At 32.1% G+C, this 23,147-nt stretch overlaps 2 protein-coding genes across 3 annotated transcripts; both read right to left on the minus strand.

Moving 5' to 3' along the window:
* Positions 1 to 342: 342 nt before the first annotated feature.
* LOC114937526 (uncharacterized) lies at positions 343 to 4,790 on the minus strand. 2 transcript variants are annotated; one of them, XM_029311023.2, is made up of 7 exons: positions 4,655 to 4,790; positions 3,408 to 3,971; positions 3,141 to 3,161; positions 2,333 to 2,737; positions 1,836 to 2,093; positions 1,609 to 1,717; positions 343 to 694 (listed from the first exon to the last, which is right to left on the minus strand). In XM_029311023.2, the coding sequence occupies exons 1-7, from the start codon at positions 4,719 to 4,721 to the stop codon at positions 544 to 546; spliced, it is 1,575 nt and encodes a 524-aa protein (XP_029166856.1). In that variant the 5' UTR covers positions 4,722 to 4,790; the 3' UTR covers positions 343 to 543. The 2 variants fall into 2 exon arrangements, with proteins under 2 accessions (XP_029166856.1, XP_029166855.1); XM_029311022.2 differs by having other exon boundaries at positions 3,141 to 3,164; positions 4,655 to 4,788.
* A 4,434-nt stretch (positions 4,791 to 9,224) lies between these two features.
* Positions 9,225 to 23,093, minus strand: LOC114937500 (FERM, ARHGEF and pleckstrin domain-containing protein 1-like). Its single transcript, XM_029310983.2, has 11 exons — positions 17,274 to 23,093; positions 14,644 to 14,843; positions 14,410 to 14,499; positions 13,595 to 13,970; positions 13,404 to 13,513; positions 13,023 to 13,163; positions 12,791 to 12,945; positions 12,520 to 12,644; positions 12,276 to 12,436; positions 11,897 to 12,156; positions 9,225 to 11,759 (listed from the first exon to the last, which is right to left on the minus strand). The coding sequence occupies exons 1-11, from the start codon at positions 17,275 to 17,277 to the stop codon at positions 11,684 to 11,686; spliced, it is 1,698 nt and encodes a 565-aa protein (XP_029166816.1). The 5' UTR covers positions 17,278 to 23,093; the 3' UTR covers positions 9,225 to 11,683.
* Positions 23,094 to 23,147: the final 54 nt, after the last annotated feature.

Raw genomic sequence — 23,147 nt, forward strand, 5'->3', positions numbered from 1 at the left:
TTTCGACAAACGTTATGAATTATTCATCCTCGATTAAATATTCAAACTTCCATAATCGTCGGTTACGCAATGATGATTAATAATACATAAATTGCATCCACTTGATTAGCATTTGTCAGTGATGAGAACCAGTTTTCCCGGTTAATCAAAACGTCATTAACATTAACGAATAGTTTTAGCAAATGACGGGACATACATGATTTTATTTTGTAAGTATTACGACACAGAGTTAATAAAATTATTATTTAAAAAGATTTCCGACGTTTATAGTCATTACAGATTTTCCTTCTTTTCGAATGTGGATAAATTTTTAAAAATATAAGTAATTCACAAAAAGAAATATACAATTTATATAAAAATTTATTTTCTTTTAGACGCCAAATTATTTTCCTGACAATTATAGAAAATAAAGCATAAACCTTACATATTTTATTGTATTATATTTATTACGTCGTAAAAATACGATTATAATCACAGCTCGCCGATCATTCGAAAGAATCTTTTAGCGAAATAATATTTATTTTCGAAAATAAAACGCGGATATTACGCTGGAATTTTACCCGCTTTTACGGAATAAGTACCTTTGCCGGTACTATCTATATTAGCTGCGCTGCTGCTGTAAACACCCTTTGCACCTTCCACAGTGCCAGTCTGGTCCGCACCTTCCTCGGTGTCACCGATGCGAGAGAATAAACTATAAACAAAAAATATATATCGGTGAAATTCTAAATGCAAATCAAATAATTGTCAAAGAATTAATTTATTATCATCTATTTCATATTTTTAAAGTTTTAAATATTCACATAACATTATAGTAATTTGTTTTATTAAAAAAAAGAAAGATATTAAACCTTGATAAGTCAAAATAAAAAATAGAATTATATTTATTGTTGATATATTGTAGAATAATAGTATATATATATATAATAATTAATGTATTATTTGCATGTAGAGAATATATTTTACATTTCCAGCCCACACATTTTTTATGCTCTTTTTTATTTTAAATTTATAATTGTAATAATATCACAGTTTTATAAGACATCAACAATTGTATAAATAAATTTTAATGAATTTTTTGAAATGTCCAAATTCTAAAAAAAGAATACTATAAGTAATTGCTACTTATAGGTTTATTTGCGTTGTTTTATGTCTCATTCATATTTGTTCATTAAATTATCATGTCTTGTTGATTTACATAATCAAGCATAGTTTACATATCGTCGATTATATGACGAACGGGAAGCATCTCGAGACCTGTTCACCTTGAAAATTTACTATTGTTGGAAAAACTCTACGCGAATTAATTTAGCACGTACAAAATTCTGATGATGTCACGTTACACACAATACCAAAAATTATCCTAATTATCATTCTTAGAATATTCGGAGCATCCCATACATACAATTCATGATATTAATAATGAATATAAGAAATTTTTTGGAAAATAATTTGGGAAAACAATATTTTTTCTTAATTATTTTTGCTTAAATAATTTTTAGAAAAATATCCAAGTATATTAAAATAGTATTCAAAAGTTATAGACAATTAATTAAAAATGATCGAAATATCTCTTAATGTCTAATTTGTATATTTGACGATACGTACTCTACTCCCGATCCGTGACCTCCGTGACCTCCGTATCCTCCTCCACTACCTGCAGCACCGGCGTTTGCGCTAGCGCTGGCTTGGGCATTAGCACTTCCTACGCCGCCACCTGGAATATCATATATGATATAACAATCAAATTTAATTTCTAAGTAATTATCAACTTTTTTCAAATTTTGAATCTTTCTTTAAATCTATTCCTAGATTCTTTTTATTATTCCAATTACCTCCACCTCCTACTCCACCATGTCCATATCCGCCTGGACCTCCTCCCTGTCCATATCCGCCTCCTCCAGGTCCACCACCCAAACCTCCACTTCCCAATCCTCCTGCTCCACCATGTCCACCGCCTAAGCCTCCTCCATATCCACCGCCTGAGCCTCCTCCATGTCCACCTCCTAGACCTCCGCCGTGTCCGCTACCTGCGCCACCCCCACTCCATTTACCAGGTCCACCAAAACCGGAGTCATATCCTCCACCTAATTCTTATAACAAAAAATAAACATGTACTCATTTTTCATAAAATTTATATTACAACTACGTGTAGAAGCAAGAAGAGTACAATTTTTATTTAATTGTAAATTTTAAAAATTATTAAGTGGCTCATTAAAACTACAAAAGTATGTTAAAGATATAAAAATTAGGAATATTTCAAATACTATGAAATAGATTCTAATAATATAAATTATTACAATAAATCTATTAATTAATATGTATTACTTACGACCATTTCCATAACCACCTGAACCGCCGCCGCTACCACCGTAACCACCAGCACTTCCGGCGCTACTACCACCGTAACTACCTGCGCTTGAACCAGCATTGCCATAACCACCACTACCACCACCTAAACCTCCGCTACCTCCGTATCCTCCGGAGCCACCATGACCTAAGGAACCACCATCATGTCCTCCTCCTAGACCACCACTACCACCATGACCTCCGAGGCCGCCACCACCACCACCATGACCTAGGGAACCACTTCCGCCATAACCGCCGGTACCGGCGTTACTTCCACCGTAGCTTCCGGCACCAGCAGTACTTCCACCGTAACTTCCGGCACCAGATGTATCTCCACCATAACCACCGCCGCCAAGACCTCCTCCGCTAACTTTACCTACTCCACTTCCTAAAAATGTATATATTGTTAATCGGATTTGCATATTACAATTTTGTTCTTATTATAAAATGTTCTTATTAAATTATAAAAAATTATAAGCATTTTTAAGTAAATATATATAGTTTATGAAATTATTCTTTTCTAGAAAGTATATTATATTAGTATGTCTATGTTCCATATAAGAGGATTAATAAGCTTATATCGTCTACTCGATTATATTAATACTTCTATGTTATTTCAAGGTTTAATATTTTTTTGCAATATATTATGTACTTAAAACCTTGTTAGAATGCAAAGCAAATTTTTAGATTAAGTTTTCAGATTATTAAATATTAATTTTTTATTATATATTTTGTTTTGTACGTTTTCTAAGATTTTATAGACTAAATAAAATTTTTCGCTTTGGACTTACCCCCACCGTAGCCTCCACTGCCTCCTAAAACATTTACAAAATATATACTAAATAAAGAATTAGAACTACTTTTTAAATGAGATATTCAGAGAGAAAAAAAATTATATATAATTATATATACATTTAATTATTCAAAGTTGGAGAAAATAATATACAAGCAACTTTTTACAAAAAAGGTATAATAAATAAAAAAATACACAATATAAATGCACATATATAGAAAACTAAATTGTAAAAAATAATAAATGGATAAAGATAAAAAGTTACCATATCCACCGCTACCAGCACCTGCACCGGCGCCTCCGTATCCACCGCCGCTGCTACCTCCGTATCCACCGCCGTTGCTACCTCCGTATCCGCCATGACTACCGCCACCTCCTAAACCACCATGACTGCCGCCACCTCCTAAACCACCATGACCTCCGGTACCACTGCCTCCGTAGCCACCTCCGGTACCACTACTTCCATAGCCACCTCCGGTACCTCCGTAGCCACCTCCGGTACCACTGCCTCCGTAGCCGCCTCCGTGACCGCTGCCACCTCCTAGACCACCACCGCCACCTCCTAGACCACCACCGCCACCTCCTAGAGCGCCGCTACCGCCTCCATAACCACCGTCCCCATATCCACCATGACCGCCACCTCCGTGTCCACTGCCACTCGACAATGCTGAAGACTGAGCACCTGCCGTAGCACTGCCGACAGCCTGAGCACTGGTTTTGGAGTAACTGCTACCACCACCAGCCGAACTTGCGCTGGCAGAACTGCTGGCACTGCTTGAGGAGTATGATCCTCCTCCGCTATAACGCTTTGATCGCAGTGATTCGACTTCTGTAACAAATCGAGAATTATTTTTTTAGACGTTAACGTTAACTTTCAAGAAAACGTTGAACAAAGTAATTTTAATTATGTTGATATCATTTGAGAAATATTCATATATGAGATACTTTAGATGAATTCCTCTTTTCTATTTGTATTACAGAGTAAATGAATAGTTGCTTAATGTTTACAAGAAATTACATGTACATTAAGCAAAATAGTCGATTATCTTGGGTCAGAGTTCAAGTACGTCAATTTTCTGTATCTGGTAGCAAGCACTCATTTCCGTATTCAAGATCTGTTATCGATTTCTCTCTCTGACAGAGAAAAAAGTTGAATTATTTCACGTGGCTGTTTCGTGTTTTCATGGTAAAGCTTCTTTGAAAGCAAGAAAGGATTATGACGCTACAAAAAGGAAGACGCGAAATTTTGTCATGAAAAAATTATTACTGCCTTCTTAATAGCTTAAATTATTAAATCGTTCTAGCTTATTAAATCTTAAAAACAAGAATTATCATCTTACTCATATCTCGAAGACTGGGAATACCAATTTTAAATGAAGGCCACGAGTCGGGATTATTTTATTAGTCAAGACTTCTTCTCGTTTTAATAAAAATGTATCTTGGTAAATGAGGCGAGAGACTCTGTTAATGACGACGACGAGAGATGTTGATGCAAATTCGAAAGTAATTTACCTCGCGCTTGGACACACGCTGCAAGTAGTAGTAAGGCCAACAGGCCGGTCGTCCGACACTGCCACATGATGATATCCGCTTCTATCCCGATCGACCGTGGTCACCAAGTCTTTATATCTTGCCTCCCACCTCGGCCGCTCGTTCCTTCCTAAAACACCGGCTCCTTCGCTGATATATCGGATTGAGAAACAACGGGAGCAAAAAATGCGTCGGAGATGCGTAGCCCAAGGTTAAGGTGATCGGCGACGGAGATATCCTGAACGGGGATCCACGCGGGTTTGCCACCGCAGATCTTCTCTTCTGTTTATACCGTGATTGACGTCGATGAACTGGTACTTCATCCATGCTGTTACATATAATACAAAACAATGTGTAAAATTAATTTATTTCAAAAACTTAAGACAAAAAACCTAAGACCTAAAACAAAAAAGAAGTTTTTATTTCAAGAATAAATTGAACAAAAAAGAAATAAGGATATTAAAAAAGGAATATATTTGTCTATGCTGAAGCATATTCAAATAAGAATCTCCCGAGAATGATTTATACTAAAGCAATAATTTTAGTATCGCATAAATTATGCTTGTTTTCAGAGAAATATGAAAAAGAGGAATTTTTTACTTTGCTAAAGTTATTTATAGTAAAAAAGCACTAATTATAATTCAAATAAATGATGTTCTCAAGAAGGCCAGACAATGTATGTACAGTTATTGAAACAAGAGATTAAATTATGATGTATCGACAGCTAGGTAACAAAGTCGTATGTAGACAAAGCAAAAACTTTCTTCTGTGATTATCCTTACATTGTCACTATGTCTGGCTATTGTAATAAATACGTTATGTATTATACACATGTCAACGTAGTTATTTATATAGAATATAGAATATGATAAGTAGCAATATATGGTTTGTAATTCATACATTAAACGGTGCTTAAATGTGAACGATAATATAAGAAAAAAACGGAATTGATCATCGCCAATGGTTTTGATTAACTGTCAAACAATCCCTGAAGATGACACATGTAAGCCGATAATGCAAAACGTTTCAACGAAGGCCACTGCAGCTTCCAACGGATTTCTCTTGATGAGCTTCAATGTCATTTTAAAAATTTATCATCTGTGTGATATAATGGCTAATAATATATAATTGGAATTATTCAATTCTTAGAGTGATAATCATGATCTTCCTATTTTCACAAATAATTTTATATGAATAAAAAAAGTAATAGATGTAACATAAAGAGGAAAAAATATTAAAACATAAAATTCGCAAATATTAATATTGTTACAAATTGACCAACTATTAATGAAAACAATATTAATATTTGCGAATTAAGCAACGCGCAAGTATTAATTATTATTACTATTATTTTATTTTACAGAAATTAATTTGCGAATTAAGCAACGCGAAATAATTCGACAATGTCGTAAAATTAAAAAACTAATTATTTATGTCTTATTATGTATAACTGATTATATATAACTATAATAAATAGAAAACTTTATTGATATATAACGACTTATTGTTATGAGACTATTAAAATCCAATAAAAGTCATATTCATATTAAACTATTAATAAATGATTAAGAATATAATCGATTTATAGGAAATATAAATGAAATATTTATTGTATACTCAATGAAATTCTATATATGTGCAATGATTATATATTAAGTATGTAAAATAAACGAGCTCTAGCGTAAAATATCTCTCTATAATATATAAAAATAATAGTTACAAGATAAACATTTCTTAAAAATTATTAAAGCATTTTTATTCGATTTATCATTCATGTATATATAATAAACGATAAAAAATTGCACGATTTATTTAAATCTCAAATAATCACACACAATGCATATATATACACACACATATTATATATATATATATATATATATATATATATATATATATATTATATATATATATATATATAATATATACATATATATGTGTGTGTGTTTCTACGAAATGTATATTCCGAGAAGCACAAATTAAAAAAACGCAAGAAAATTAACTGTAAAACATACATATTTTCTGCATCCACGAAAGATAAAATACTTTTCTTGTTTATGTTGCAAAACTATTGCAATCGGTTACAACCGCAGATTTCTCGGAGTTAGGAATCAATTATACAAACTTTTATGAAATGCCATCATTTCATTAATAGTTGGTCAATTTGTAATGTAAAATGCTTCGGCCGCTAATTAATTTCAAGTTAGAGAAATATCCAATATTGCCAGATATAATAATTAATGAGATAAAAAGCTAAATATAAATTATTTCTTAAGAGTTTTATGACAATAAAACAACAAATTGTTATGTTGTTGAAATTAAATCCAATGGAAAATACGGAATTTTAATCGACTTAAAAGATTGAAGTAAATGCGTATAATTAGAAGAGAGTCAAGCGATAGAGTTCGTCTGTTTTCCGTCATTGGTGTTTTTTTTTTTATTTATTTGCAATGATTTATGATTTGCATACTTGGCACAGAGTGAACAAAACATACGAAACGAGGAAACGAGACATACGAGAAGAGAAATATTTGTTTAGTGAAATAATCACACACACGATTGCTCATTTCAATCCAAAGATCGTCATTCGCTTTATCAAATAAATCTACGATAACCTTCGTTATATTAACAAATACGCTTAGATATTGACCTAATTGCTATTTATTTGATATATTTCACTGGACGCGATTTGTATATTTCTATACAATAAAAATATGCGCGCGTTTGATAAGGAAATAATACTTTTACAGATAAATAAACACGCACGAGAGAATTTTTTCTTAAAGTATGCAATCATAAATCATTTCGCTATTTAAATATAGATTTTTTTATATAATCGCGTTTATCTTGTACAAAAATAATGTACGTAAAATTAACTGAAAACTTCAAATTTTCATAGAAAAGCATAAATCTAGAAATTTATGTCATTACTTCTAGATCAAAAGAGGGTCAAGATTGAATACAGATATTAATAAATAATTTTCTTTAGTCTTCGAGCTGGAGAAGAATATTTTATCGAATAAGAGATATATATATATGCAATGTGTGCGATTAACGCGTGATTAAGATAACGATCGATGAGAAATTAATTGAATTCATTACTTTATACCGTACATTTTATATGAACAGGACATCAAGTGCCAGGATCCGTTTTTTATGTCGATTGTAAGCGATCGTCTTCGCTGATATCGAAGAAGCAATTGTCGAATATATATTGTTGGCCGTCTCTTAAACGTCTTGGAATATGAATATATTATGTAATTGCGGGAATCCTATACATTTTTTCTTCCTCGAGATTTGAAATGGAAATTCCATGATTTCTAGTTTTTCCAACTTCCGGCGAGAAAATTAGCTGTAACAGAGACGTATATATTGTAAAAAAATCGATTATTACAAAAGATAATTATAAATTGCAGAAGCAATGCGTAGCTATAAATGTTCCTTTTGCGTTACTATAAACAATTTACTATAAATAATTTACTATAAATAATTATGGATCGATTATTCGTTTTTATATCTCTATCAGACAATAAAATCGATAGTTTACTTGACAGCGAAATATTCCAAAAAATTAATTAATTATATAATTAACTTTTGTATTTTTTCCGGTCCTCTAATATTTTTTACTTAATATATTCGGTGTTTAATAGGTTATATTTTAACAAATATATATTCACGAGTGCGTCATCGCGATTTATAAAATCCGCTCAACGTGTCATCGATCAAAGTGATCATCATAAGAATGTATACAATATATAAGTACCAAAACTCATTAAGTTAATTACTAAGCCACATTACTTGCTAAGAAAATCGTTTCAGCATACATTACCGGCGATTTTTTCCCACGCTCGTGCATGAAGTATGCGCTATTTGCGCGTGACGTAACGTGACGTAGATCTGGCGCGTATTTTTGATTAGCGAGATTTTTGTAAGGATATAAGCGTGATTATAACAGCAGATTAATACGATTTTTTTCTTATTTTTTTCCTCGTGTATCGTTTAAGACTCGTTTTTTCTGCGAAATTCAATCAAGAAATGTGACGTTCTTTCTCAGAAGATTTATCTTCGATTTTAATATACATAGTGTGCCTATCACAAATGTATATAAATAACTAATAACTAATAAATAATTTATATTATTTTATCAATTGTGGAGAATCAGTACAATAATTTTTGGACATCTTATATAATGAATATTGTATTAATTACAATTACGTAATACAGGACTAACTAGATAAATCAGTTTATTTATTATTATTATATACTGTCAAAGAAACATTGTAAATAAAATTCTATTGTGGTTCTATATTGAAAATAATATAATCATTGACGTCGTTTTTATTTCTGAATGATTCATTATAAAGTAATGATGGAAATTATAAAAAATACAATATTTCAAATATACTATGTTGGAAGTCTATTTAAAGACTTAAATAAGAAAAAATTGAATTAATGTAATCAAAAGATTCTGATATTATATAAGACAAAAAAATGTTATAACATTAGTTTTGCTATCTATATAAAATATTCAATATTATTAGTAGAAAGAAGATTTGCAATCCTATTGATATGTTTATTGCAACAAAATATGCTGATAATTCTACATAATTATAATGTTACGTTCATTCGTCTTATTAGTTGTAGAAGATAATTAAAGAAAAGTTGTATTTCTTGAAATACAATGGATTGATCAGTGGAAGATACATGTATCTGAAATACATAGACTATTTCGATATTGATTATATCAGAAAACGATTTCTCAAAATTGAGCTACTTTAAGAAAACGAATATTGTATAGAGAATCTATCCATTATAGCAAACATTACATATATATTTTATGTTTTCATGCAAATTCTCTAACACACTTTGATTTCATTAGAACACAGTATATTCCTTATGATCTTTCCTACTGACTTTATTGTTGTATTTATAATATCGTAATTTTAATATTGCGCAGTACAAGTCTGTTCTTTTTGTTTGCATCTTTCGCAGATAAATACTCTTGGTATGCTAATATTAGAGTTTATCTCCATTTTAATTGCGAATATTTTGATTTAAATCTATGGTTATTACTGTTACAAAGTGTAATTGCATCTGTCGCAAATTAATAATGTTATTTCATAATAACACTTTCCAATCTGACAAAGCAGATAATTAAAAGATAATGAAGGAAATCTCTTGTACATGTTAATCTTATAATATTACAATAATGTTAAACTATCTGTTAGATTGTTGAATGCTCCACAAGTATTGTATGTCAGATATTTTATGAGAGACAAAATTGAAGTTTAAAAACCTGTCTACGATTTAAAAACAAATTTCTATGTAGATATGTTTCCACATCACAAAGCATTTGTATAAGCCTTCATTTCTAAATATATACTCATGGCTTTTTATTTTTAACTATACTATATATATATATATAAATTCTAACTCTCTTTCATGTTATATATTAACTATAAATCTAAATTACACAACAATCAATCTCTCCAAATGACACAAAAATTCAAAACATCCTTTTAAATGTCTTTTGATGTTAAAAAGACATTTAAATAGATCGACTTCCACATTTTTTACGCATTTATACAATATAAAATCATAATTGGACATGCTTAATGGCTAACTTAATTAATTATTTATCTCTTTGATTTATTATTTAGGTTGGACGGGGTGTACAGAAAGGAAGGGTGTACAAATTCCGTCATTTAAAAATAGCAATAGAGATATCAAAAACATTGTTATATGGTATTATATATATATCGTGCCATCCTCCAAAAAACTTTTCAGTCTCTTTGCAGATGCTACGTCATACTGGTTCTCAAAAGCATGATGGCACCATTTATTAAAGTTGAGTTAAATCATAAGCATATCTTATTACGCATCTACAGCTTACAATATAACTCTCTATAATTACGTTATGCATTCTATTTAAACGAATTAGATCTTATAAAAGGAAAAAATGTATAAAATTATTGTCTTATTGAAAACAATGAACGTTAAAGATAATGGTTTGAATACAAAATTGGTCCAATATTAATACACGTATAATTCCTTGCATTGATAATGTCACCAAACCTTTACTTATTTATGTTATATAACAGAATGCATCTTGAAAGAGTACTGATAATGTAAATACTTATATAGATACAAATCTAACATAATGTTATATTCGTTTTATATACATTGAATAATAATGCAAGCCAATTATATGTAATGCATGCTTATAACGACAAAATCTTTGTCGTTAAAAGCAATTTCTAAAAATACATTATATGCTTTTATATTATTACGTTTGATTTTGAATTATCTACGCAATTATTATCGTTTAATATAGATCAAATATAAAAAAATTTTAATAATTCTAAACAAGTGCGATTTATATATATGTGTAAATATATATTTACAAATTTTTATATATTTTTATACGTATATACTCTTTTATATATTCTTCGTAAGTTTGTGATATAATATCGAAATTCTTGTCTAAATATAATTTAATATCAATCACTAAATTTGTACCCAAAGCATAAAAAATCACATAAAAAATTTTGCAATTTGTACATAAAATCTTTTTATATTTTTGTCTCTAAATAATTTTTTTAAATATCTCTTTGTCATTATATTATTTATTTATATTAAAATTTTTAATTATCTTCAAACTCTCTTGTAACGTTTTCTAGAAGAATGACTTCAGTTTGAAAATACAATCTTAGAAGAATTATGATTAAAAATATCACTTTTAAGTAAATGCTTCCAAGATATTACCAGTATGTAAATCTATAATTTACATAATAGTAAAAAATGCAATTGGACATGAGTTATTCTTCCAGAGCACTGATTAATTTTTAGATAGATATAAAATCCGAGATACACGCAATTTTTGATTTCAAGTATAAGGCCAAAGATTTAGACTTTCTTGTTACACATCTCAAAATCATACTACATAGCATAATTCTTTGATAAATGGTTCATATCTTGATAATTTTTTCATTATCATGTATAGATTAAATTCTAATATTCTTCTTTTCCATTCATGCTGGCGGGCACATGGCTTTGTTGAGTTGCACTTCGAATGACTTCAATCCATCTGAAAAAAAATGTAAGTTTATTATGCCTTTCTTAAACCGTGACATATACAAGATAAAATTTAAATATGTAATCATTAATCATATATTTATATGTAAAAAAATGTTTTTGACTTATAAGAGTATGTTGCATATTTACCTTCCAAAAGTATAATCACTTTCTGCTCGGAAGAAATATACATGATTCTTGAATTGTAGTTTGAATACAAAATCCTTATTAATCCCGTCTTTTTCCGACGGTGTGGATACAGTGTATCCTAATAACGGCAAACTAGCCAAGGGAAAATTATCTAGATGAGACTTGTAGAAGAATAAGCAAAAGTTAGTAAATACAACCCAGAGCTTTTGCCAACCATTGCTATTTTTGAATTTCCGCAGAAGAAATCCACTTAGCTGATTCTGAAACATAATAAACGTTGATTAATTTTTATATAGAATATACAAATCTCTCACACAATGAAAAAGGTGTGTGTGTGTGTGTGTTTGAGATACATATATAATCCAGAATTCTAACATACCTGAAACGCTCGTAATTGATCGCTGTAACTAATACTTGTATTGCGATGCCAGCAAACATGAACTGTAGTATTGCTACGTTGTGAGGCCTTTGCACCTCCGCAACTAGTTCGATCTACTTCTAATCCTACACCATCTCCGACTTCGTCAGCTGAACCTAAAACTTTTGCATAAAAAAGACAAAGTTTAAATGGAATCTTTACTTTTATTATTCAAACAACAAAATCCAAAGATTTTGGAACTCACTACAAGACTTTAAACTCAAATATGGCATCTTCGCATCTGACGCATCGGCTTGCGTTACAGCGATGTTCAAATCTTCTATCCATCTCTCTTTCTCTTCTTCATTACCTGTTGCAACTGTTAATGATCTGCAAAAATAAAACGATTCGAATTTAACGAGAAGTGTAACTTTAAATGCAAGTGGCAAAAAGATACACCACGTTGACTGATTAGTATCTCTTGATTATTATCTTTTTAATGCAATATAATTTGAGAAATATGACTTGACACTTACTGATTTCCTTGTCCATCAATAATAAACGCGAAATCCGTCCCAGTTTTATTATCCGCATCTTGAATCTTCATTCCTTTCAATGGTAGTTGACCATGTACACGGAAGCATTGTGTTGGTTGTTGAGTACGGAATGTATACAATAACACGTCCGAGAACTGTGAAGGTAAACGCGATAATTAATCTCGCTGCCTTGTGTCACACTAATTAACAAAAAATATACCGGGAGACTTACCAAGAAGAACATACGCTGTTGAAAACCTTTACGACTATACTTCTGTAGACACCCTAGTCTAATGAACCTTCGACCTTCTTGCACTAAATTGTCAAAGCCAGTAATGTCTCGTTGCATTTCGCACAATTGTACCAGGTTTTCCTGCAATAATGAGAAGCAGATTAGAAATTAGAATACATTGGAACTATTTAACTATTTGTTCCAAACCATTCAAATGCTGTATTCTCACAGTAGACTCGATAAGCTAGTACTCTCTAAATTTCTTGGAGTAGAATTTCACTCTTTTGGAAGAGATTGATTTGGAAGAGATGAAATTCTGCTCTTTTAGAGTGAGATTCCATTCTAAAAAATTTAGAGAGTAAGATGCGATAATTTTCTTACCGCTTGATTTATAATTGTAAGTCCCTCAAGTAGCGTTTCGCCGAGTCTATCTCTCGCTGCCAAACAATCTTCAAAATCGGTATGGTCTTTCGGATAATAATCCAATAATCCTAAAAGAGAGACATCGCAAAAGTTACGCATCAAGTTACATTACAAAAAAAAGAACAATCCATATTTTAATCTACACGTACTGTCGATAATACTGTTGTAATGCAATAATCGTTGCAAAGGTTTCAAAAGGAATGAGGTCAACGGCAAATAGCAATGCTTCTGTGACTCGAAATCCCGGCAGAGTTGATCGAAGCGTTGTGACGTTCGCATCGAGTATTCCATTTTCTCCAGCACCGGAATTAGATTCTCGAGGTACTGGTCGTAGAGAGGCAGGATGTTCAACAACGTATTGTAGAGAAAATCGCCGATATTGTGACGGACGTTGTTCTCCCAGCGATTAATGCGTACCTCCATCTCCTGGAGGCAAGGCCCGTGAGCGTCAGCGAGCAACTCGATCAGAGAGACTACCGATTCCCCTTCTAATTCCGCTTCCCTGGAAACTTCCTCCCGGAAACACTGCGAACATTAAATGGCAATTCAGAATATTTTCAAGGATTTTACAAAATTCGATCAGATATGAGAAGGCGCGGAGAAACTTGTTTTTAAATTCTTCATTCATTATTTTGTGGAGAATATAATTAATGAAGAATTTAAAAACAAAGTTATCGCGCTTAATATCTGCGCCTGGTTCTTATTAATTCCTTTCATATTTGATTTTGTATTTATATATATTAGATAAATATTAGATATATATTAGATAAATATCTTTTCAATGTTTTTTTATAGATTATTATAATTAAGAAATTCTAATCTTCTATATATTATTATATAGATATACATATATTATTCTAATCTTTATATATTATTATTATCAAAAAATTCGACTCTTCTTCTTGACTGTCGAAAATTTCTCATTAGCTTCCTCTGTGAACTGGCGCAATAATTTTTTACCTACCACATTAATAACATCCAAATCCTTCTTGTACGTTCGTTCTGTCACGAGAAGCTCCTTGGTTATATAATAGGCTTTATCAGTTGGCCATTTCTGGATAAAAAAAAAAAACTTTATTATAAAAGATGCAAAAAAAAATTAAAATTTTTAGATACAAATCTAATTTCCTTTTCATTTTTTTTATTCAACTGCATATTCGTGTTAATTTTTTGACCAATTTATAAAGAACCAACTTACCCTCGCTCTTTTAACTTCCGTTTCCTCCGCTTCCCCATTTCGTGCGTTTTTCACCGGACTAAGATCCGGCGATTCTCCAACTTTGTAAACCTTCACCTCGACCTCGCCGTTTGTCGCTCGTTTAGCCGAGGATTTTTCGGTGTATACAAAATTATTGTTCTCCCGTTGATTAGATATCTCCTGCTTGTCGGCTTCGACATCTGCAAATAGACTTTAGTCAGACGACTGGGAGAGAAATTTCGCTAAATACAGAAGAGATGAGAAAAATAATAAATGATAGAAGTGTCGAGATAATAGCTGAGGAAATATAAGGCCTGATGTATATATGTGTGCATGCTATAGTGCACCATTGTCTCCTTTTTTAATATTTTAATTCTAGTTTTGTCTTTATTCTTTCTTTCGGTTCTTTCTCTAGTTTATTATGATTTTCCTTAATTTTTAATAAATTTTTAATAATGATTCCAACAACACTCATATCCGAAAGACGTTTAGAGAACATCCTGAGAATGTAAAATATCCTTTGAATATTCTCCTTTCGAACATGTGCTGTTAAGGAATTAATATTTTTTATTTTAAAATCATTGTACAATATATAAATACAATAAAATTTTTAATAAATTAAGAATTTTTTATAAATTTTTAATAATAATATTTATATATTACTATTAAATCCTTTTTTTGTTTTTTAAGAGACGGCGTTTTATATTTGAAAAAGATACATTTAATTTAATTATTAATATACATTTAATTTAGTTGTTTATATATCAGCTAAGTTTGATAAATTTTCACTTGGCATTTCGCGTACTTGATCTCAACTTCGATAATCTTCTTGAGTTTCCTCATATCTCAAATTTTTCTTTTTTATGAATCTTTGTTACGTTCGAGAAAAAAAGTCAATAATCGATTTCGATAAAACAGCAAAAATGCTTGTGAGAAAATTATTTTATGTGAGTCGAGAGATGATATCTATAATTAAGTATCTATAACTATATATAAAATCTGTACACATATACTATTAAAAATCTACATGCATGAAAAAAAAATGATGTGACACGTTCAATGTATTAACAGACATTGTGAAAAGAGCAAAACGCTATTGCAAATTACTGTTTTTCGACCAGAAGCAACATTGCAATATTGTACTCAATATTTTTATCACAAATTTCTAAGAGTTTTATCGTATCTTAACAACAATGCGGATAATTATTATAGCATATAACATATAAAGATGACAATTCCAAAATCTTAGAGCTGGATACGTGCAGTGATTTTTCTTTATAAGGGAAATTTAAGTATAAAAAAATCCAGTTTTTCTGATATACAAGTGAGATGCAAATAAGCCATTTCCGAATAAGAAAATCAAAGTTACAGCCAACATTATATGCGAGAGCAAAACGTTCATTTTCACGAAGATTCATGCTTTGAAAGCGCGTAGCTATATATTGTGCTCCGAGTAATAAAGCAAATTAAGTGGCCATAAGAAACAAAATCAATGCTAAGTGAAAATCTACAGTCTATATTTTATTGACGTAAGAAACACAAATCGCATACGGAAATAGCAGCATTGCGTTCGCAACGGAAAAAGCCTCTTTAGGCAGCGAGTCTTTGATCGAATTTCCGATTTTGTCGGAGATGAAAACGACGAATGCGATATATAATAAATGGGTGAACCAAAAAAAAGACAAGTGTATTATATAGCTTTTGTTTTGCATCAAAGCTAATGGCATAAAGATCATTGAAATGCAAGTATGGGCTAGTGACGCATTTGCATGATTAAAACCTTGACAATGTATATATATATATATATATACACATATTGTATACATATATGTATACATATATATCTATAGCCTTTGCCGCTTTAATTAAAGCTGTATTATCACAGTCTTATACAAGGTCATATGTGTGACCTCTAAGGATATTTTTTAATTTTCAGCCTTCAAAAACTATGATAAAAATAAGATCAATCAAAATTAATATTGGACGCTAGTGGTGAAAATAAACCTGGCAAAATTGATTTCGACGTAACTAGCAATTTTATTCAATACTTTCACGACGTTTCGACCATTTGGTTGTGGTCCTTATCAAGTGAGAATTCTATAACACAATATTACACAATAGTTTTTAACAATGTTGAAACATACAAGAACATATTCAAATGTTAAGCGTTAATTTCATTTTAATTGATGAGTATGTTTGTGGTCATAAATGTTTCAACATTGTTAAAAACTATTCTGTAATATTGTGTTATAGAATTCTCATTTGATAAGGACCACAACCAAATGGTCGAAACGTCGTAAAAGTATTGAATAAAATTGCTAGTTACGTCGAAATCAATTTTGCCAAGTTTATGATAAAAATGTTTTATCGCGTATTTATTTATTACGATATCCATGAAAGTGTATATCATTTTTATTGTCGAATGATTTTATGCCTCTCTTTCCAGCAATAATTTCTGCAACTGCAATTTGAGGCACTTGATGGATGCAAATGCGCCGAGGAGCCCAAGACTGCACGAAATTCTAAACGGGAAATTTGTACTACTTAAAACGAATTATGAAAGAACGACGAAGAGGAAAAAAAATCGTAACAATCCACAGTTAGACAGGCATTGTAAGGGCATTACTCACACATATATTGCCATCCGGTCGAGCGACGAATCCGGCATTGCGGTATAAAGAGATACGGTATAAAGAGTCAAAAGAAAAAAAAACGGAGAACAAGGACAAATCGCGCATCGCAAATCGGAGGGAGAACGGAGATTCGATCTCCGTGTAATAAAATGAAGAAAAATGCAGAGAGACCAACCAACCACCTGGAGTCCGTGCATACATCGGCTCCGAAATTAAAACGTCAGTCATCAACCGCGTGGACGGAACAAAATGAAAAAAAAAAAAAAAAAAAAAAAAAAACGAGGGTAAAAAAGAAACGAATTGGAGAACGAAACGAACTATTGTGTTCGGAAAAAACTAAGACTGATCCGATATATATATGTATATAACGTTTCCTCTTTGACTTTGTATATAATTTATTGTTATCATAATTAATGTATCAATAATCAATGTACAATAGATTTCCCTACGCTTGGAATACCGCTCTCGTCCTTCGGGGACGCCGGTAATTCCCCCACGTCCTTCCATCGATATATATCGATCCCTCGAAATCGAATCGGATCAATCGACAAAATGGCGCGTCTCGATCGGGGGAGAATCACCGCGTAAAACAGATATATTTTTTTATATATATATTTATATTTATATTATATATATATATATAGCGTTAACAAGTGTACGGTATATCGATAAACGATCAAAAAGTGTTACACAAATTACAAACGGGGGGCGGGGGGAAGGAGCGTTACGCCGAAACGACGGACACCCCGACGTTTTTTTTTTTTACTACTACGATGTGTGTATTTTGCTTTAATTTTCTTGTCCATCGCCACAAGTCATTGTTTTCCCGATCGTTAAATCGGCTTCTCTAATTGTACAGAATTTTATGTTTATGTATGCTCTTGCATACACGTGTGTGTATGTGTGTGTGCGTGTGTGTGCGTATACAGGGTGTCCCACCGTATCCTGCTGATTGTTCCTTGGAATTAGTAATGAATTAATTAGTAATGAAAGAGGATGATGGTTGGATGATCGCGGAATTTTTTCTAGCTGACAAGATTCGTTTGATTAAAGTCTTTATCGGACTCTTCGAGGATGCAGCCCTTGAAGTGTACTGAGAAAAAAGATGTAATGGGAATCTTTTCTCTCGATAAATTTCCAAATATATTTTTATACAGATGATGTATGTAAAAAGGACACTCAGTCAGCAAATGGGGCATCCTGTATACGGACGTCGTACATTTCGAACGCTCACAAATCGAAGCGGAAGTCAGTTGACACGCGAGTAACGTCGTCTTTGCAGACCGGAAACGGAAGATGAGCGAGCTCGAAGTTACATTGGGGGAGCAATTGAGGGGGACTCGTTTTTTTTTTTTTTTATTTTTTTTATTGCTAGTCTGGCAAGCCATCGGAAGAGACAAGATGTTAAAAGCCAAAGAACGACGTAATTATAGCGAAATTACAAACTTGGAAGACAAACAATATTGTTCCAACGAGAACACTACACGTGACGTAAATTAACACTCGATCTTATATTGGGACTTCGTTATAAATATCGTTATTAAAATCGACAGTCTTATAAAAATGTTTGACACTGAGAGATTAAGATATATTATAGGAACACAATGCGCTTTTGCGTTGTCGTTTGCAACGGTATAGAAAAGACTGGCTTATTCGATTTTTATATTTAAATGTCAATTTTTTGTCTTTTATCCTTAATAAAGTTTAAAAGCCGAAACATGCCGGATATATGTATTTGGACAGATGACAAATATTCTTGACAAATATTTGCGAATCGGAGTAAAAAGAGCTCTGCAAAAGAGCAATTAATGAATTGCTTATTTATAAATATTGTTTCAAAATTACAATTGTGACCAAATTTACTCCAAAATACGTCAAAATTGATCGATCATGTCCTTAGCTATAAAAATGAAGTGCATTTATATTCACATGCAGTAGAGCTTTTTTAAAGAAGAAACTTAAGGGGTCATTTCGCTCTAATTAATTATCAAATATTTGGCACTATTTTCATTAAATGAATTTTGCTACGCGCCAATATGTGCATATTTCTATTTTTTTTTAAGTAAAAAATTTATGCGGCATCCTGAATTTGCTACAAAGAATAAGAATGTGAATGTTTTATGTGACAATAAGAATGCTATATAAAAACGTGGTCAAGTTCATAGAATGTATTAAAAAAGTTTGATTAAGCTGCGTTCTAATTGCATTCGTGAGTTATCAATGACAAGTTTTTATCTACAATCAGCTGAAATGTGTTAGGCGAAATTTAACTTTTTCTCTCTCTTTTTTTTGCAGAATATCGTTCTCAAATATATATATAATTATGAGTGATATCCGAACATTAGGAAAATTAAAACTTTATCCTGAAGACCTCATTTCTTAAGTGTTCCTTTTATATGAATCTACTAATCGCGCTTTGAATTACAAGAATTAGCAGACTTAACATTTCAAACTTTTCCAATTTTCTAAATACATTAAAAAAAAAAAAACGCAAACGATTAAATGTCCCCCAAAAAAATTTGTCGATTTTTAGAAGAATGAGTTTAATCACTGTCGCAGTGAAATTCTTCCATCAGAACGAAATCTGATCCATAACGCAAGTGATCAACCCTTCATTGCAAGATTTCTCTTTCCACACTAAAATCAATTTGGAAAGTAAAATAGAAATAAAAAAAAAAAAAAAAACAGCAAATTTTGTATGAAAAATACGAAAACGCGTGTCTCCTCTCGCAAAAGATCGCTGGCTGGTTCTTGTTAAGGGAACTTCTAAAAGCGGCAACATTTCTACAGTAGAAATCCAGGTCGCGTGATTTGTATCCTTGCCAATATCGTGCAATGGAGGGTCAACTATTTATAAAATATGTCTCCGCTGCAAATTTCTCTGCGATTGACTATTCGATACATAACAGTCGTTCGGCTGTCACGCTCGGGTTATATTTATATATTGATCCCCTGAACCGCTATCGAGATACGATACCGCGAGAAGCACGAAAGAACGATTCTCTAGAGAATTTGCAATAAAAAAAAAAATAATAATAAATCAAGAGGATGTAGAGTGAAATCCATCCAGTTGTGACAAAATCTTCTATCGCTCATCCAGGCGTCAAACTATTATTGCTAAATTCGTGAACATTCTTACAATAAATATATGGTAATTATGGCAATGAGAATTATCGAAGAGAGTGAGGAATTCGTAGCAGAGAGAAGAGAGCATACATTCGAACAATAATGTGTACATCGCGAATAGAAAATTTTCAGCTCCTTTCGTCCGCGATTAAGAATTCATTTTCTTTGAACATGAAGAGAAGGAGATCGCCGAAAATTTCCTACTACAAGGGGCGGAATATCTAAGATCGTTCGTGTCTACCGTGTGGGTCTTTTCTTTTTTTTTTCTACTAGAAGAAAATGGGGGGGTACACTTTGAATAAATTTTGAGGAGGGAGAGCCGTGGAGATGATTTTTTACGGTGTCCATATACACATATATAACTGTGATGAGGATTGTTGAACTTGAATGAGAGCAATATGTGACGTGAATCTGGGGTATCTTTGTACATATTTTTTTTTATCAGGGACACACTGTGTGACAGGTGGCAAAATACGTTCGTGATTCGTGACAGGGCGCTACGTAATGGTTCCAAAAAAGGTTCCTAAAGAAGTTTCATAATTGACGTGTACGTGTATGTTTTGCGTGTGTATGTGTAATAGTGGTGAATGCGGGAACTTTAGTACCACGCTGCAACTAGAGATGTGAGTTTACAAGTTTTTTTTCGCAGGTGACAATAAAAAAAGATTGACGAGGGAAAAGATTCTACAATCTCCTACCAAATCGCTTTTTTTTTATCACAGCTTGATATAAAATGGTCAAAACTGCTCGACTTTTCGAGACTTCGTAGCTAATTTACGTATGTTCCATTAGCTGTTTTCCATATTTCCGACGAGAAAAATCGCGTCTTCTCTCATTTATAAAACGTGCTATTTAAAAAATTCTTTTTTGTCTTTCAATTTTCAAAACTGCTCTTTATAGCGTACCATCAATTCGCGATCGTTCGATTAAACATATATGAATTATGAATAAAAATTCACATCTCTACGCACGCTCTAGGCTGGGAGGCAGGATTAAACGGTATAGACTATTTATAGATTTATAGAGCACACACGAACTAATACGACTAAACGCAAAAATGTGAAGGGGGATTGTATTTCCGAGGGTGGATTTATCCTTGCGAAACTATCGAGACCTAAATATAATCTTGCAAGTTCTCTTCGAGTCAAGACTTGAGCTAATACGACATCGCGTATATATACAATCGGAAATATCAATTGTTACCAATTGCGTGGCTAACCAGTTATTATGCATATTTAATTGATAACGAGTAAAATCGCGGAATTATTTGATTAACGGTACGTTTCCAGAATATCTAAATATTGCAAAAGTGCGGTGCTAGTGTATTGAGATTGTGAAGACTATTGGATATTTTTGTGCACGTAAGTTTCACACGAAGGTCCCGATTCAATTTTTATACAACGGATTATTCTCATCTTTTTTTTTTTAATCATGAGCAACACATGTCAAGGATTTCTGAAATAAATATTACAGTGCGACCGAAATGGGAGTTGAAGTGGGTCTAAGTTCTAAGGGAGAAAGGCAAGAAATCTCGCTACGAAAATAGTATTATAACGAAGCGAAAATACATGCTGAAATTGCAACAAAGAGAAAAATCGGGGGAAAAATTATACAATTAACGAAAACTGAATTGTGCGAGAGAGGGAGAGAAAAAAAGGACAGTTCGCTTTATTCGATACGAGCGAATTGTCTATTCTGGAAAGTTTTCAAAATAGTCTTGATACAGGAAAAAGGTAAAAGCTCGAAAGAGATAGTATTAATATTATATATAAATATTACACGAAAGAACACTTTGTGATGTCGCTAATATCAATATAATTTCTCGAAAGATTTCTCGAAAAATCCTGTATTTTGCTATTGTATTATTTTAATTTTTGACACTTGAATAACTCAGTTATATTTGTCAAAAACGAAATCTACATTTTCCTTATTTAAATATTATAGAAATTGTTGAACATTTTAACTCGCTATACTCTCTTAGATCACACTTGAAATAAATTCTTTTCTTTAATAACAGATCTCACCCTACGTACAATATTTCCTACCTCCCTCCCTCCTTTCCACCCCACAAAAATTATAAACCCTGTAAAAGTGCTGCGTGAAAATCAAACGATCGCAAACATAATTTTCGGCGATGAATCGAAGAAGAATTAAGGCTCCTGGATCCTCGGACATGTCAGATTGTGACGTCAGACGCGAGAAAATACACGCTAAAAATTTCTGCGTGCCATTTTTACATAAAAGAACATTTTGTTGAAACTACACTACAAATCTCTTTGGCACACTTGTAAAATTATTTTTTTTAAACTATTTTTTCCCTTGTCAATCAATAACTTTGCATATGCGTATTCCAGTCATTTTACAACTGTCGATCGATTATGAAGGGAAAGAGATGGTTTTCGAACCATTTTAAAAGTGTGCTAAAGTAATGTTTCATCGAAATATCTTTTTATCCAAAAATGGCACGCAAGAATGTTTAGCGTGTGTCTCTGACGTCACAATTCTAGCACAATCGGCGAGGAGTCAGGAGCCTTCAGGTGAAGAAAAAAAAAAGGAAGACGGAGTAGAAGCTGGTACGCTCAGGGATTTCGTTTTCGCTTTTTTTTTTACGATCCTCTTGCGTTTATTCGCGTTAGCCTCATTGACGTGTAGCGTGGTACTTCCCTAAAGCCTGAACCGAGTGCGGCTTCCCGCTTAACGCGGGACAAGCGGTAAGAATCGATTGGTCAGGGTGCGTGGTGTTGC

The sequence above is a fragment of the Nylanderia fulva genome, unplaced genomic scaffold (genome assembly GCF_048542155.1).
Source record: "Nylanderia fulva isolate GAGA-0341 unplaced genomic scaffold, ASM4854215v1 Scaffold34, whole genome shotgun sequence".
Lineage (NCBI taxonomy): Eukaryota > Metazoa > Arthropoda > Insecta > Hymenoptera > Formicidae > Nylanderia > Nylanderia fulva.

What these genes read in the sequence shown, in the direction of transcription:
- LOC114937526 (XM_029311022.2), bottom strand. Translation starts at nt 4,721, where the DNA reads ATGTGGCAGTGTCGGACGACCGGCCTGTTGGCCTTACTACTACTTGCA. An exon ending in TGGTGGAGTAGGAGGTGGAG is followed by an intron (nt 1,718 to 1,835) that starts GTAATTGGAATA and finishes ATGATATTCCAG; the next exon opens with GTGGCGGCGTAGGAAGTGCT. An exon ending in GGTCACGGATCGGGAGTAGA is followed by an intron (nt 695 to 1,608) that starts GTACGTATCGTC and finishes TTTTGTTTATAG; the next exon opens with TTTATTCTCTCGCATCGGTG.
- LOC114937500 (XM_029310983.2), bottom strand. An exon ending in TTTGAGTTTAAAGTCTTGTA is followed by an intron (nt 12,437 to 12,519) that starts GTGAGTTCCAAA and finishes TTTATGCAAAAG; the next exon opens with TTTTAGGTTCAGCTGACGAA. An exon ending in AGTGATTATACTTTTGGAAG is followed by an intron (nt 11,760 to 11,896) that starts GTAAATATGCAA and finishes ATTTTTTTTCAG; the next exon opens with ATGGATTGAAGTCATTCGAA.